This window comes from Patagioenas fasciata, chromosome 1 (genome assembly GCF_037038585.1).
Source record: "Patagioenas fasciata isolate bPatFas1 chromosome 1, bPatFas1.hap1, whole genome shotgun sequence".
NCBI classification, from domain to species: Eukaryota; Metazoa; Chordata; class Aves; order Columbiformes; family Columbidae; genus Patagioenas; species Patagioenas fasciata.
This window is the reverse complement of record NC_092520.1, coordinates 176,619,942-176,635,767: the sequence shown is the minus strand read 5'-3', so window position 1 is coordinate 176,635,767 and position 15,826 is coordinate 176,619,942. Positions and strand designations below refer to the sequence as shown.

At 51.5% G+C, this 15,826-nt stretch overlaps 1 protein-coding gene across 1 annotated transcript; it reads right to left on the bottom strand.

The window, feature by feature from the left end:
- Positions 1-221: 221 nt before the first annotated feature.
- On the bottom strand, positions 222-2,559 carry LGALS2 (galectin 2). The gene is made up of 4 exons (XM_065839915.2): positions 2,471-2,559; positions 1,949-2,031; positions 1,509-1,668; positions 222-424 (listed from the first exon to the last, which is right to left on the bottom strand). Exons 1-4 carry the CDS (start codon positions 2,474-2,476, stop codon positions 278-280), a joined length of 396 nt encoding a protein of 131 aa, XP_065695987.1. The 5' UTR covers positions 2,477-2,559; the 3' UTR covers positions 222-277.
- Positions 2,560-15,826: the final 13,267 nt, after the last annotated feature.

The following is a 15,826-nucleotide window of genomic DNA, read 5'->3' as shown; positions in this document are numbered from 1 at the left end:
CAATCTCACAGTGTCCTCTTCCTCCTGAACCCCACCCACAGCCTGCTTTCCTCTATCTACTATCTGTTCCACCCCACATCCTGGTCTGACCTGGAAAAGCACCTGGCGTTATCTGGGAGCTATTTCCATCCAACAAAAGGCTCCTTTCCTGTTGGTGGAAAAACCTTGGGCTTTGTCAGTGTCTTACACAGAGCCAGAGATCTCACAGAGGCCAAAGCAGCTGGAGCAAGCAGTCTCCCACTGCTTGAGTTTTATTAGAGCTAGGAAGTGGCACACATCAGTCCAGCTTGAAGGAGGTGACCCTGAAGCCTCCCTTGACACTCATGTAGCTGATCTTGCTGTAGCTGTGCCGGTTGGGGAATTCCACTTCATGCCCATCCGGTAGTTTCACTTGGAATTTGTCTTCCCGCATTTCAATGGTGAACTGGGAGAAAAGGGGAGAGGAAGGGCAGGAATTTGGGACAAGGAGGAAGTCAGGAGGTGAGCATCCAGGTGAAAGGCCTGACTGTTACACATGAGGGTCAGACCTGATTCCTACAGTCTTTAGCAAGGTGCTGGGGGTTGAGCTAAGGGTGATGCAGGAAATGAGCAGTTGATATCAAGGGTCTGAGCTGGTATCTAGACTATGACCTGGGAACAGGATCTCTTCCTGGTGCTATTTCAGCTACTCAGATCATAAACTCAGAGCAGCTAAACCCAAGTAGTTCTTTATGTGCCACATGGCTTAGATCTGCCCTGTTCAGGGCACCTCAATGCCCTCAGCAGTTCACCAGGACCTGGAAAAAGCAGCTTTGCTGATAAACACACACAAGCAGAAAGAATGAGAACATACCAGTGGTCACTGCAAATTAAAGGGTTCGTTCCCCAAAGTCATCACCTCACCAGCCCTTCCGCAAGAGGCAGCCATGACTGAGGAAAAAAGCTTCCTCTCCCACAGCAACAGGAACAGGACTGCTCCTAAATGCAACCCCGTTAACATCTCAAGACATCAGATGGGGTGAGACAGCAACCAGGACAGCATCCCTGGCAGGAGGAGAGGGAGAAGAGATTGGCAGCATGGATCCAGGAGTAGTGAGGACAGAAGATCTGAGGGAGAGGTTTTTGGACATTGCTTCCAACCCTTAGCTGCCTTAAAGCGTGTTTTTTCATAGGGGAGAATTAGGGAAAGAAACTGTGTAGAGAGCAGCAAGATCCAGATTTTTGGAGACCCCCTTTACCTTCATGCGTGCCCCCAGTGTGCTCACCTGCTGGGCAGTTCTGGGCGGCAGGAAGCACTTAAAAAGCCTGAGACAGACAGGGCTTAAGCAAAGCTCCCAGAGGAAGTGCTGGGGATTTGAAGGAGGGGTGGAAATGGCAATCAGGACCAAAAACCCAGAGGATGAGGGGCTGTTGGGAGGGAGCATGAAGCACTGGATGGCTCTGGGAGGACTAGGGTACAGGAATCTGCTAACCAGGGGCTTCCCCCACCACACACACCTCACGCACCCGTGCCTGCATAGACCCCTCACCTTGACAGAAGAGCCCTTAGAGAAACAGAGGTGATGATCACGATGCTCTGACTGCCAGGCCTTGGAGCACTTGGAGTTGCAGACAATGACAGACTCATTGAAGCGGGGATTGAAGTGAAATGCAAGATCCGAGGAGCTGCTTCCAAGATTGATGCTGAAGCTGTGGGTGAACAGAAGGAAGGTCAGCCACACAGGTAGTACAAGGTCTTGGAAGACCTGAGACCCAACACATGGTTCTCCACCCAGTTCCTCCATCAATATTGCAGGTGCTTAATACCTTGTGTTTCCTCATTCTGCTTGGGAATGAGGAGAGTTTGCACAGTGGTGGAACAGGGGCTCCACCAACACTGAGCTGCACTCAGGCTTGTTGTACCTGTTGACCTGGAAAACCCCCTCCCTCTGCAGCCCACTTTCAGTCCTGGCCAGTTCTTTGTACTTACTTGTCAGCATCCTCAGATATTTTGCCCTTGATCTTTAGGGTGTCCCCAGCCTTCATATTCAGGTTGAAGATTTCAAATCGTTCCTAAGGAAGATAGAAAAATAATCTGTGGGGCTCCTTCAGCCATTCCTCCCCTGCCACTGCAAGTGAGATGGTGCTGCTTAGAGAAGGTGCCCCAGCCAGGAGAACGTCTACTGCTCTCAGCTGGCGTTCCTCTCACAGCCTAAATGCCTCTGTGCTGGAGGGGCTTTTCACCCAGTGAGGGAAGAGTGGGCTGAGTGAAGCTGGCAAGCAAGAAAAGACATCAGAGGGAAAGGGGTGATGAAAACAGGCTTATCCTCTGCAGAAACAAAGGAGAGCATGAGAGCAGAGGTACAGAGAGGGTTAAAGAAGGGCATAACCAAGGGTTTGGTGGGCAGCATTGCCCACAGCCCAAGAAATGCAAGTGGTGAGAGCGGAGGCGGCTGTGGCCTTGCTGAGCTGGGGACCCTGCGTGACAGAGGACAGGTGCAGTAGCTCTTACAGCCATCTTCCTCAGAGGGCAGAGTCACCAGGTAGGGAGCCACCAGCAGTTTAGCTCAGAAATGCTTGGCACAGAGGACCTTACACCCCTCTAATTCCTTGTGGCTTACACATTAACAGCACCCCACCCCTGGAAGGCCTCACTGTCTGCTATTAAGCCAGACTTTGTTCCAGAGAAACAGCTTCCCTATGTACACTTCCCTTTATTAGGGACTTAAAGGGATTTAACCTATTCCCAGCCTCCTCAGTGGGCTCCCAGTGGAGGGACCACCACACACAGCCCTTAGGAGTGCTATTCCAGCCACTACGTAGAACAAGAGTCTTCCCATGGAAGTGTGGCCATCATGTTAACTTCTGTGTGTAACAGCTCAGTCAAGCGGCATCCCAGCTCCTTCCTTTTGTGGCAGGGGACAGTCCCCAAATTCCACACCAGCACACCAAAATGGTCCCCATCATCCTTCCTCACAGTGCTCTGAGGAAGGGCTCCAAGGGGCTTGGAAGAGAGGTCAGCCAACACGTGCCCTTTAGATGACACAAATGATGAACACTCCTTTGCAGGAGTGACGTGAGTGGCATCCCAGCTCCTTCCCTTCTCATGGCTCTAGATCCAGCCCCAGCTTCCAGGATTGCACCAGCGATACCTGGGACCTCCCTGCAACCTCCCATCCAAGTTCCATCAAGATCCAAACCTTCTTGCTTGAGGAGCCATGCACATCAGGTTTAACAGCCCCTTCCTCCCTAACCCTGAGACACAGGAATGTTGTCCTCACAGGGAAGCATCACCCCTTTTGTCTTCTTCCCAGATAAGAGCTACGAGTCAGTAGACAGTGTCCCAGATTTGGTTGAACAATTTGGCAGTGTTTTGCCAGACTCCAGAAGCCAGTAGGAAAGCGAGAGGGAGAAGGCTGAGGCTTAGGACACCAGCAGTCCCTCAGCCCCCTCCCAAGCCCTGCAGAAGGCAGATGAGTGCTGTCACCTTGTTGCTGCAGCACCAGCTGGCAGATGGCTTCTGCCCTTCCTCAAAACGTCCTGAGGTAAGTGCTGATAAGCACTCCTTCCCTGGAGGAGTTTCCTTTTACCAGGATGTCATAAAACTCAGCAGGCTTGGAAATTTGTTTGCTGTTGAGGTCACCGAAGCTGTTGGTGAATCCCTTCTGAGCTGAGGTTGGAGCCAGCAGGAGCAGGTGCTGGGGATGGTGGTTTCTGGCACTGCGTCTGTTTCCCATCATGGTGCCACGTCCCACCCATATGCACCTTCATGTCACCTTGCTCCCCCACAGCTCTCCCAGAGAGAATGCGGAGCCCAGCCCCCCCCCCCTCCAAAATACTGGTGCATCCCACTGGCTATGAGAGGTTTCTCTTTCTAGCACCTCACTTTCTCCCTTTGCAGGAACAAGGGCATGACAAAGACACTGCTTTCATAGCCACCGTCAGGGTTAGTTACTTGAACTCACGCTAAGCCAGCAGGGAGAAATAAACACTTCTAGGGCTCAAGAGATCATATCCTAAGACAGACTCTAAACTTGGTCAGAAAAAACCTGTCCTACATAGCTGGCTAAAGCAACGTAGGAATGTTGCGACCGAGACAAGACCAAGCCCTGGACCAGCAACTTAAGGGAGCCTTCACCCCACTTCCCACACAGCCTAGTGTGGAGCAGACAGAAACATCGCTCTCACTGGGATTTATCCACTGATCCCACCGGCAGAGCGTGAGGCTGCCCAGGTGGGAGAGTAGCACGTGTCCGAGGGACGGGGAAAACCACCCATACAGACAGTTATGTGCAGAGCCACAAGTACCACGGATGTGAGAACATGCAGGGAGGGAAGACAGACAGGAAAGAGGCACGAGCTGCTCAGAGAAGGGTCCTGAGATTTTATCGAGATAACATTAACCCCCCTCCTACAATGCTCAGCAGGGGCGTTCACCCCCCTTTTATTTGCCATTGGGAACAATAGTGGGAAACCAGGCAGCGGCTCTGCCAGCACTGGCGACTTCCTTCGTCTGCAGAGTGGAGCCTCTGCATGGTCAGACACCAGCCCCAAGCAGATGGCCTCTCTCATGCAGGGGGATGTATCCCCACATAGGAAGGGTCTGAGACTTTATGGAGCCCAGAAAAGCTGAAATCCTCCAGCACAATTTGAGCTGACGATTGGGATGACAGGGGGTGAAGGGGGCAGGTTGATAGTTTCTCGCAGATGCTGCAATGCAGAAAGCCCAAGGAAACAGTAACATGATGGGAATGTAATCCCAAAGAAACAGGAAATCTGGCTAAAGGGCATCTGTAAAGGAGATGGAGGGTCTGTGCAGTGAGGAAAATATAAGCAATGGTTGTGGAAGCTGGCAGCCACTGGCACAAAGGATACAGGAACCCTTCATCCCCAGAGAGATTATTTTATAAGAGTTACCTGACTGGGAGTGCCTCTCCTGGGACCCATATAGATGCTCATCCTGGCCAGAGGGCAGAGGGCTTCTACTGGTATGGGGTGCCCATGCTCACACTGCTGGCACTGGAAGAGGCTTTACTGTGTTCCCAGAGGGTGCCTTGGGACAGCAGAGACCCGACAAGTGATTACTGGCAAAAGGGTGGTGGCCATGTTTGACCTGAGGGCAAGGTGGGCTTCCAACTGGGGGCAGGCAGGCCTGCAATTCTGCATGGAGAAAACAAACAAACAAAAAATCATATTTTAAGGACGGAAGACATCAATGCAACCACATGGGCTTTCAGCCAGAAGGGTGGCAGGGCAGGTCCTCTGTAGAGTGTTTTCACCACATGAAACGAGGCAGTTTCATTTGCAGAGGTTCCATAAGGTAGGGTTTGGGGTTAACAGTCCTTCCCAACCTTCCCTCTAGTCCTGGGGATATCTCAGGCCACCAGGAACACCCATGGGATTTCAGGACCCTTGGCAGGGCTCCAGACAGCAGCACCTCATGTACTATAGCCTAGAGCTGCCACCTCTACCACAGGGCACCCACACAGAAGTTGAGAACAGACTGAAAGCTGCCTTCTCCAGCAGGCTGTCAAGATCCTCAGCAGCATCACTGCTGGCAGCAGTATTTTTTTTGTTTTCTTATTTGGGCAGGAGATAAGCCAGCTAGGTATGAAGCCCTGAGGAAAACCACAGGCTTCCCCACTTCCTATCCAAGGCAGCCCAACCACCCCAGCTGTGAGAGGTTCCTCAGGGCTTTTTGTGGCAGTGGGCAGCCCTCCAAATCCACACCAGCGCAGCAAAATTGTCCCCACAATCCCTCCCCACGGTGTTCTGAGAAAGGGCTCGAAGGGCCTCAGAGGAGAGGACAGACAACACGTCCTCTCTAGTTGACATGAGCTATGAACAGTCCCTTGCAGAAGTGACACAGGTCATCACCACACATGATACTCAGCCCAGAAGGGAAGAGGAACAGAGGGGAAGGTGGCAGCAGCCACGCTGGGTGCAGGGATGCATGAGCCGCTGCCCCCACATCAAACCATCAAACCAAGCTCTGCAAGAAGAGGTGAGAGATCATAGAATCATAGAATAGTCTGGGTTGGAAGGGACATTCAAAGGTCATCTAGTTCACCCCCCCCTGCAATGAGAAGGGACATCTTCAACTAGATCAGGCTGCTCAGAGCCCCATCCAGCCTGGCCTTGAATGTCACCAGGGACGGGGCATCTACCACCTCTCTGGGCAACCTGTGCCAGTGTTTCAACATCCTCATCATAAAAACTTTCTTCCTTATGTCCAGCCTGAATTTTCCCTCCTTTTGTTTAAAACCATTATCCCTTGTCCTGTCACAACAGGCCCTGCTAAAAAGTCTGTCCCCACCTTTCTCATAGGCCCCTTTTAAGTACTGAAAGGCCACAATAAGGTCTCCCCAGAGCCTTCTCATCTCCAGGCTGAACAACCCCAACTCTCTCAGCCTGTCCTCATAGCAGAGGCGTTCCAGCCCTCTGATCAGTTTTGTGGTCTGAACCTTCTCCAACAGGTCCATGTCTTTCATGCACTGAGGGCTCCAGAGCTGCACGCAGCACTCCAGATCCCCTCAGCACCCTCACAGAAAGCTGCAGTTTCAGTTTGGCTCTAATTAGACACCAGAGCAGTGGCACTGGAGGAGGACACCGCAGAGGGGAAAAGGCATTTGTCCCATTTTGCACAGGAGGCACCAGGGAGCCTGTGCTGTTGACCAGGCATCGGCATCCGCTCAAGGCAAAGGGAGCTGGAGCAACTGACCGTGCATTCTTTCTCCGGGTAGCAGCTGCTCACTCTGCTATTATTTCCTACTGCTTCATATAATTTGTACTCCACAGCAAGCTATTGTCTCTTTCCACTGGCTATTTATTTCCTTGAATAGCCTCTGGGGATGGATTTCAGTGCAGGAGTAAAGAAAAAAGAAAAACTCCACACAATAAATATCAAGTGGTGACCTGATTTAAACTGTGTTCTCTGACCTCATCTGGGCCCTAGTTGTGGTTCCTCCTGGCAGTTGTGATTAAGCCATGTTTCTGCCTCAGTTTCCCCCTTTTACGAAGCCTAGGAGCCTCATAAAGGCTCCTTAGAGGGCTGTAGGGTGGATTTCAAGAAGCTGAGCCCTAGATTTTCAGAGGCCAGGGCTCAGGACAGGATGAAGAGGCTTCCATCACCACCTGATGGAGCCGCTCAGTCCTCCACCTGCCAGCCACAAAAATTTCCCTTTAGTCGAGAGGTGTTGGTTTGCCTCTCAGCAGATAATGCTGCAACCTTCACCCAACCAATCCCCAAGCTCTGAAAGCCAGCCAGCTTCCTAACAGAGGAGGCCCGAGAACAAAACGTGCTTACTTTAGCCAAACCCTGAGGTGAGCAGGAGACTGGATAAGCAGGTCTGTGGATATGGAGGGCGTGTACAGGAGAGGATTGTCCAGGAGATGCAGAAGCCAAGGTCACGATAAGCACAAGGGAGCTGGTGCCCATGAGCGCTAACCTCCTGCCTAAGAAGTTAATCAGAGCGGGACGGCTCCTCGAGGGAAGGCACTGAAGTTGATGCATTCGGACCAACTAAAATGGGAAGGAGCCCCTGTGGGAAGTATGGAAGCATTATCCCTGCTCTGAACCTGGGGGCAAGGGATTGAAGGCCATCAGCCTCCGGTAGGCTCTCCACCAGCATCATCCCCCTTCAGCTGTAGGGTGCAATTTCTCTTCCTTTATATGTGGGGAATAAGGAGGAGCAAGGACAAAGCTAGCTGAAGAGCTAAAATGTGGGGGAAAAAAAACTACCATTCTTCAGGGCTGGGGGCAGCAGTGAAAGAAGGAACCTGTATCAAGCAGTGCAGCAGATCCAGAGCACCAGGGATCTGTGTAGCCTCAGACTCCATCGCTCTCCCTAACCTATCAGAAGGCAGTGGTGTCACAGTGACTGGCATCTCCCATCTCCACGGGGAGCTCAAATTCAGTCTGATGGATGGTTTCCATCCCCATGGCCAAGTTATGACCTTACACCTTTGCAGGGGACATCTCTCTCAGACAACTCTGAAGTCTGTATCAACATTTTTGTGTGACAGGAGTTGTGTGCAGGGAGGGGAGAAGGTGGTTTGTGTGCAAGGAAGATGCCTCATAAGGCATCAGGGGCCATTTCATCAATCCGAACAACCAGATGAGTCAAGTCTTGTGGGTCCCCAGCTTGCCTGAGGGGCAGCAGAATGAACCGAACCAGCAAAGGGTGGGGAAGGGATGTCAAAAGACTGATTACATGCCATCCAGTTCCGTTTCCAGCCTTCATTTCTCTGATTCTTTCCCTCATGGGGGCATGCCAGGAATGTGGGTTGTGGGAAAGACTTTCAAAAACACGCCTGGAGATAAAAATGCACTTGTGTTGAAAGCCTCCCTACCAGCAAAGGGAAGATGCATAGAAGGCTCATGGCTTCCCCCTCTCCTGGGCTTTTGGGATCTCCCAGCTTTACCCAGATTTGCTGGATGTTCTATTATTAGCTTAATGGGAAAAGGATCTTCCAACGAGGTCTCCACAAAGGATCAGCATCATAAGGTCTTACACTTCACTTGCATCTTGCTCCAAAAGATTAAGATGTCCAGCAGTTTTATCTTACCATTGAGCAAGGAAAACGGCAGCCCCCTCATCTTGCACATGGGGAAACTGAGGCACAGACACCCCAGTTCACATCCAAAACCATCTCTTCTTGTTTGGAATCTCATCTTAAAGCTTCCATGACCAGATTTAGAAATTAAAAAAAAAAAACCTAGCTTTGCAAACCTGTGCAAGCTAAAAGGAAGCTGTGATACCATGGCTCATGCAGTTGGAGCATCAGAGATGCTGATCTCTCACCACACCATCTCCTATCAGTAGGAGGTACTGAGGTATTCAGTGCCGCTGAAAAAATTAGCCCTTGGGTGAGCCCAATTAAGTCCAACAAACAGAGGTATTCAATGAACAGGCGCCTGTCTTCCAACAGTGGAAGCCAGGGGACTTCTGAGATGCCCCAAGCCAAACTCCTCTGACTTCAAGCAGACCATTTCCCACAACAAAGTCAGCATGAGGCCAACTGGCTGGAACTCAAATAAGGAAAAAAAAAGAGGACATGCTGCATTGCACCATACACAAAAGGTCCACGGGGACCTCCCTCCATGCAGCTCTGAGCAGCCATCTCAGATTCAATCTCATGGGACACCAAGGGCAGGCAGCGAGAGTGACGGCTGAGTCTGGGGCGCCCTGCTCCATCCCGCACAGGGAGAACAAGGCTGCTGGCACTGCACGACTCCCCTCGAGTGCGTTTCTCATGGGCTCCAGTGCTGAGCCCAAGCGGGTTGGACAACTCTGAGGATTTGCAGGAATCCTTCAAACAAGCTGAAGCTGTTTGAGTCACACGCACCAGGCATGATGCCAAGGGTGGCTCATCCACTGGAAAAATTCTATAAAAAAAAAAAAAAAAAGAAAAACTAAGGGAGAAATAGCAAGTTTTTAAAAAGCCACAAGAATTCCAGCTCACAGACTGGAAAGAAAGAGAGAGAGAGAAAAAAAAAAGGGCTGTTCTCCCATGCTCACGTCACTAAAGCCACGTACCCCTCTTCCTTGCTGTGAAGCAGCAAGCCACCTTACCACCCAACAGCTTTGAGAAGGTCCAAAGGAGTGACCCACGTTGCATCTAAGGTCATGGCTGAGGTTTGCAGAGGAAGGGGCTGTCAAGTCAAAAATATCTGTTGTTCCAAAATCAGCTTGAACAAATTCCCTTTGATGGCCCTGCAAAATGAAGTGGTAAAAACCAAACCAGATGGAAACGGGAAAGAAAAGCTGCCAACAAAAAGGGAATCCAAATCCGAAAATGACTGCCTCAGTAAGGGAAATGGGTTCTGAAGAGGGAACTGCATCTGAAGGAGACCTAAGAAAAGACCAGGCCCACACAACCAACTCTCCTGGTTCCTTTCCTCGTCCCACCTTCCAGAGGGAAGGGCACCAGAAATAGATGAACCCATGGACCTTCAGAGCCAGCCACAGAGAGCCTGGCCTGCAACTATGGCAAGAGCTGCAGGGCCAGCCAAAGTGTGAGGAGGTCCTGGCTCCACTCTCACCAGCACAAGGAATGCTAAATTACTTTTTCCCAGTGAGGAGCCACAGCCACACAGCCTTGCTTAGAGTTGCCAGCAGGTGAAGGAGCTTCCAAAGCCAGCACCTGAGCCTGCTGAGTCACGGTGCTGCCCAGCAGTGTTTCATCTCTGCATGGTACCACAGGAAACAGGGGAACAGCTGCTTGCAGCTGTTTTGCAGTGGTGGGACATCCTATCTCCTTTACCAGCACTATACTGGGGACTAAGGGATGCCACATGCATTTGAGGACACCTTGTTTGGCTGATCAGTCCCGTATAAGCATCCTGTCCCTCCTCCTCTGGCCTGCTCCTGTGAGCCTCTACTCATTTCTGACCCATCCTACGCAGCCAGTAGTACATAAACCCTCACTTGACCACAGTAGATGTTTATTTTGCGTTCCAAGTGGTCACGCTATGCTGTTTCTTCTCTCAGGCTCTCTTTCCCTTCCCTCCCATTTATGCCTCTTTTTTCTGTCCTTCTTTCCCCCATCACTGGGAACACACCCGGCCACGTCTCTCTGGCTGCCTCCCGGTCTCTTCACGCTGCTCGCTCTGAAACCACCCCAGCAGTAAAGCAGCCACCCGGCTTTAATTGCAGCAGATTACTGGATGGAGAATGCTTGCTCCTGGGTAGGGGAAAGGGTAATACAAACTAAATGCTTTGAACACGACTCACACCATACAAATCTTATCACATCCCAAGCTGAATAGCCCCAAACACATCGCCATTCACTGTGCAACAAACAGACTTGCCAAGCCTGGAGATCTGATAAGGACAATGCGAGAGGAGGACCAGTGGCTGTAATTGCCAGGCAAGTTCCCATCAGCAGGCAGCTAGCTTATCTCTTCTGTCAAGATGGGACACGCATAGATGTCTGCTTCACAAAAGCAGGGAAAAGCTAGTGGGGACCTGCTCTCTGGTCCTGAACATGCACGTTGCACTCCTTACAACACCGTCCCTTAGGAACATCTCTATTACTCACTCGGACTCATTAAGAAAGGGGTGGGAATCTTTCCTGAACAGCTCTGGCGGAGATACAGTTCCCCAGGGACTTGGCTCAGGATGAGCTGAAGGGTGCCTAACACTGGCGCTGGACACCAGCAAGCAGCTGCAGGAGCAGAGGATGGCTAGAGGATGGCTGGAGGGAAGAGGTTAAGCCACACTGTGGCACTGCTGCTTTTAACCCTGTCGACTCCCAGCACGCATCCTCCTCTTGAAACTCATCCAGAGTGCTGCTATGGGGAGGCAAGCTACTCAAGATGCAAAGCTGCACTTTGCAAAAGGAGGTGGAAAGAGGAGCAGCCTCTGCTGGGACCATCTCCTCCTTCTGCACAAAGGAGAGGGACTTGGGCTGCAAATAGGGGATGGCAAAGGTGTGACATGGTTGTGGTGAGACCCAGAATGCAGACATTGCCTTCAAAACACCCACTGGGTGGAGGGGCACAGCAGCGCACTGCTGGAACGCAGCCCCTCCAGGCAGAGATGAGCCAGAAGTCCTTTGGATACACCTAGAGCTGTGTACCTGATCCTCCTCCTGGCTGAGGAACTTGTCTGTCAGCAGCACATTAAATGGGGGATACACAAGATCTGCCCCTGTTCTGCTCCCCAAGTGAGTCCCCAAAGCTGATGTACTTCGGGATGGCGCGGCAAACGGGACAGAGTTGTACATGCATGGGAAGCCCTTGCAGAATAGTGTGCTCTGTGGACAACATGAAGGGCTCCTTGCTCCACCTCCCCAAGGCAGGAGAGCCAGAGGGGCAAATTCAACCTGCTTGTGCACGCAGGCCTGCCTGATCCCCTGCACCCAGGAGCTGCTACCCACACCCCCATGACCTCATGCACTTGGGCAACGCTTCCTCATAGCACCTCCCTCACCCCACAAGGCTAGAGGTCAAGCACAGCCAGTGATCCACAGCGTGGGGTGTCAAGTACTGAGTCACAACCGTGTGTTCAGCCATGCCCAGCAGCAGAGCGCTTCCCAGTTTCAGTCTAGCACAGACGCTCCAACCCCATGCACTCACCTACAATATGATGTGTGACGCTGTCCATCTGTGGACAGGGAAAAAGTGGAAAATTAGGGGGTAGATATGCAGGCTGCAGGGGACTGCACTTCAAAAGCCCACATTCAGAGGGACCTGGGCTGACAGGATGCAGTTGTTGTGCTCTTGGCCTTGAGAGCAAAGAGCAGGGCACAGCTCCCATCCAAACACTTGGTGACACCCAGGATTTGTTTGGAACAGTCCCTAGCCCACTCTGTCCCCAAGCTGTGCCTGAACACTGCAGCAGTGCCAGCTGATACAGCCCAAAACCCCACCAAGGAGGTGCTAAGAACCACATGGCATCAGCCATCATCCTGAGGCAGCACTCGGGCCTGGCCCTACTCCTGTTGCATTTTCTAACACAGGTGAAGCCAGAGGGACCAGAAAGGAGTCTATGAAAGGCCAAGTCCACCCTCTGGAAACCTGCGTATGCAGACTTGGCATTTCTCTCCAACACCTCCTGGGTCACAGTTTTCCTTTTATTCCTAAACCCACATCTGCCATGCCCCAGCACTGGGTTCACTCCGCCCTGCTGCTCCTCGCCGCTGCCAAAAGTGGGGCTGGAGCCTGTGCGGTGCCAAGCGGCAGAGGCCGAGCAGCCAGGCAGGAGGCAGTGAGACACAGGACTGCCTCCTCCTGACAGTTTGCAGCTCGAACTTCAGTCAGCACTGAAGTTTCCCAAGGAACCTGAGGCAGCTGCAGCCAAATCAGGGTTACTGGCAATGGGAGATTTTCAGGCCTGGGCCAAAAACCACCTACTCAAGCTCACCAGCTCCTAAACTTGAGCCAGCTGCACAGCCGAGAGCACATGCGCTCAGAGCCGGGGCACCCCACAGTGGGATTGCCTCCTCCCTGTGCCACGCTGCAAACGAGAGCCTGCACACGGCTGTGTCCCTGAGTTCCCCAGCGGCTGCTACGCTAAACATCCCCAGCAAACGCTTCGCTCAGTCACACTTCGTTGTCGCCGCAATGCAGAGATGTATTCATCATCCAGGCTCCGGTTTTGCTGCAGCTGGGCTCCCTGATTTGCTCCAGGATGCCAAGCTTCATGTTGCTGATCTGAGCTCAGATCATGCTTGCATGCCCGTGAAAAATGCCTCTGCAATAGGATTTTTCTCCTTCTCCCTCCTGCTGTTCTTTAGAGCCAAACTGTATCTCAGCAAAATCCAGGCTCTTAAACCATTTTTTCCCAATGTTTCTGCTTTCTAATGAATGCTAGCAATAACATAGCAAGTCAGGGCTAGAGAGAGAACGGGTGAATTTGTTCACCTTTCCAAGTGCCTCTCTCGACACCTGACTCCCCAGTGCACTGTATCGGTAGCGGATCTGTTCCAGTCTGGAGCTGATCTCATCAGCAGCGTGGGGAATGACTTCATCGAAGCTCCCCCTCCTGGGCTCAGGGCCTTCAATACTCACTTCAGCCCCATAAATTTAAGCAGCACTCTCTAACCTGGCAGGCTTTCCTCTACCTGTTCCATTTTTGGCCTACCCAAACACACAACCCATCAGCCCCCACACCACAGCTATGACTGGGGCTTCTCTCCTGTTGGTTTTCCTCCATCTTTGCCTGCTGCTGATACTGTTCCTCAGCAGCAAGAGTGTTCCCGTGTTCTCAGAGCATCCTCCAACTGTCCCAGAAACTATTGGCAACAGCAAATCCAGCTAAGCCTTCCCTGGGGTAAGGAGGCACTGTCAGTCCCTGCGCTGGCCAGGAGGGCACTGCCGCCCACTCTGCTGAGGGATCACAACACCCCTTGAGCTGCCCAGTCTGGAAGGAGGGCTCGACCACAAGGAAGCAGTGAGCTGCACAGCTCACCTCTCACTCTGGTATTTTCTCCTCTCCCTTCTTGCTTGTCTCGCTGAGCCAGTTGCTCTAATGACAGAATCAACCATGTAAAGGAAATTTAGTATACAGGGGTCAAGGCAATTCCCCAAAGGAAGCAAATGCAATTATCTCCATTCTAACGACCAGGGAAACTAAGGCAGCGTGAGCGTGGATGTGCATTTCCTCAAGTCTTGCTCTGAGGCATGTTTAATTGCAGAGCAGGTTTTCTGAACTCTTATCCAGCATCCTGTTTCCTCATTCTGCTCCTGCAGTTGTTGAAAGATGCCTTTGATCACGGGGGACAGGTCTTCCTACAGCAAAAAAGGGAAACGCTGAAAGAAATGGAGGGGAGCAATCCTGGTGGATGACTGCACACCACAAGAAAGTGCTGCATATGAAAGGGAAGGAGACATTTCCTATTAGATTAAAGGAGCTCAGACCTGCTCTCCCTCTAGAGAAGTATGCAACTCTATACTCGCCTCTCTAATTGCAGCCCTCCGCTGGGAAAGATGCTTAGAAGTATTGCAAAAGGAAGGAGATTAGCCAAGGTCAGGGCTGCAAATCCAGAGGATTGTGTAAGAGGTGCGTGGTCTGAGGTGATGTCAGAAGTGCTGCCAGCCTCGTTCCAAGGGAAAGTAGCAGAGGCAAAACTGAGCCAAAAAGCCAGGAACCGGCTGCTGCAGTCAGAAGCATGAAAACAAGAAAAAGGAACAGAAGACCACAGTACTGAGCTTCAGGAAAGTGAAAGATCTCCAGCAGAACAGCTTGCCAAGGGAAGAGGAATGTTGCACGAGAAAGGGAACCTCACGCCGTGGGGCACGGCCGACGACCCCACAGGAAGCACACAAAAACTCTCACTGCTGCACACAAGCGCATCTGAAACATATGGCAGGGTTCATATAAACACACAAGGCAAAGAAACCAAACATCATGACAGAGCAAGGGCAACGTGGCAGTTCTGGCTGGCTGAAGACAACCTGATGGGTGGAGAACCCCTCTCCCAGGTGACCCAGGCACCCCTGCAAGGCCACCTTCCCTTGACGACCAAGGGGGACTTGGCCTGTTCTGTGCTTCACCTCGACTGCACAGGCAGCAAGAACTTTTGCTAAGCCCAGGCTGATCACACAGGAGCTCTCCTGGTTGCTGCTGCCCTCTGCGGGGCAGCCCACCGCAAGGCCTGCCAAAACAGGGATCCTGCACCCCTCTACTGGCACAAGCTCACCTTACACCAGCACGTCAACTACCCTGGTCTTCAGCTTACCTGTAATCACTTTCCTCTGCAACTGGCTACAAGCTAATTAGAGTTCCAGTACTTTCATTCTGGAGCGGTGTTAATTATAACACGGAGCATCTCACTCCATGCAAACCTAGTTTGGGATTCCAGCTGTCAGTGAAAATAAATCGAGGGGCAAGAGAAAGGTTTTTCCTCACACATCATCTCACCACTGTTACGGGGAGCAACATTCAGACTCAGATGTTTTTTTGTTGCACTGAGGGTCCTTGTTATATGAAAAGCTGATGTAACCAAAGGGGAAAAAGACTTATACATCATGAGAAATAAAAGTGAGGTTTGAAATGCCACTGCTGACACAACCGTTGTGCATGAATTCACTCAGCATTGTTTGCAACCAGCTGAAAAGAGGTGCAGCCTTCCATTCATCCTTGACTTGCTAACCACTGGGTGTTGCCAAAGAGAGGAAAATGAACAACCTCCAGACTCAGACGGATCGAAACCTAAGCAAAAAGGGGCAGCTGAAAAACCACTCCTTTGTGGGTTGGAGAGATGAGATGCATGCCTTCTATGCAGATTGTACATGACCTAGAAGAGCAATAACTAGGCCTCGGTCTCCTGAAGATGACTTCAGGATTCTCAGAAAAAATCAAAGAGGTAGCAGTGACAGGCAAGGCTGACTCATAAGATTAAAATAGCTCATGTAAAACGT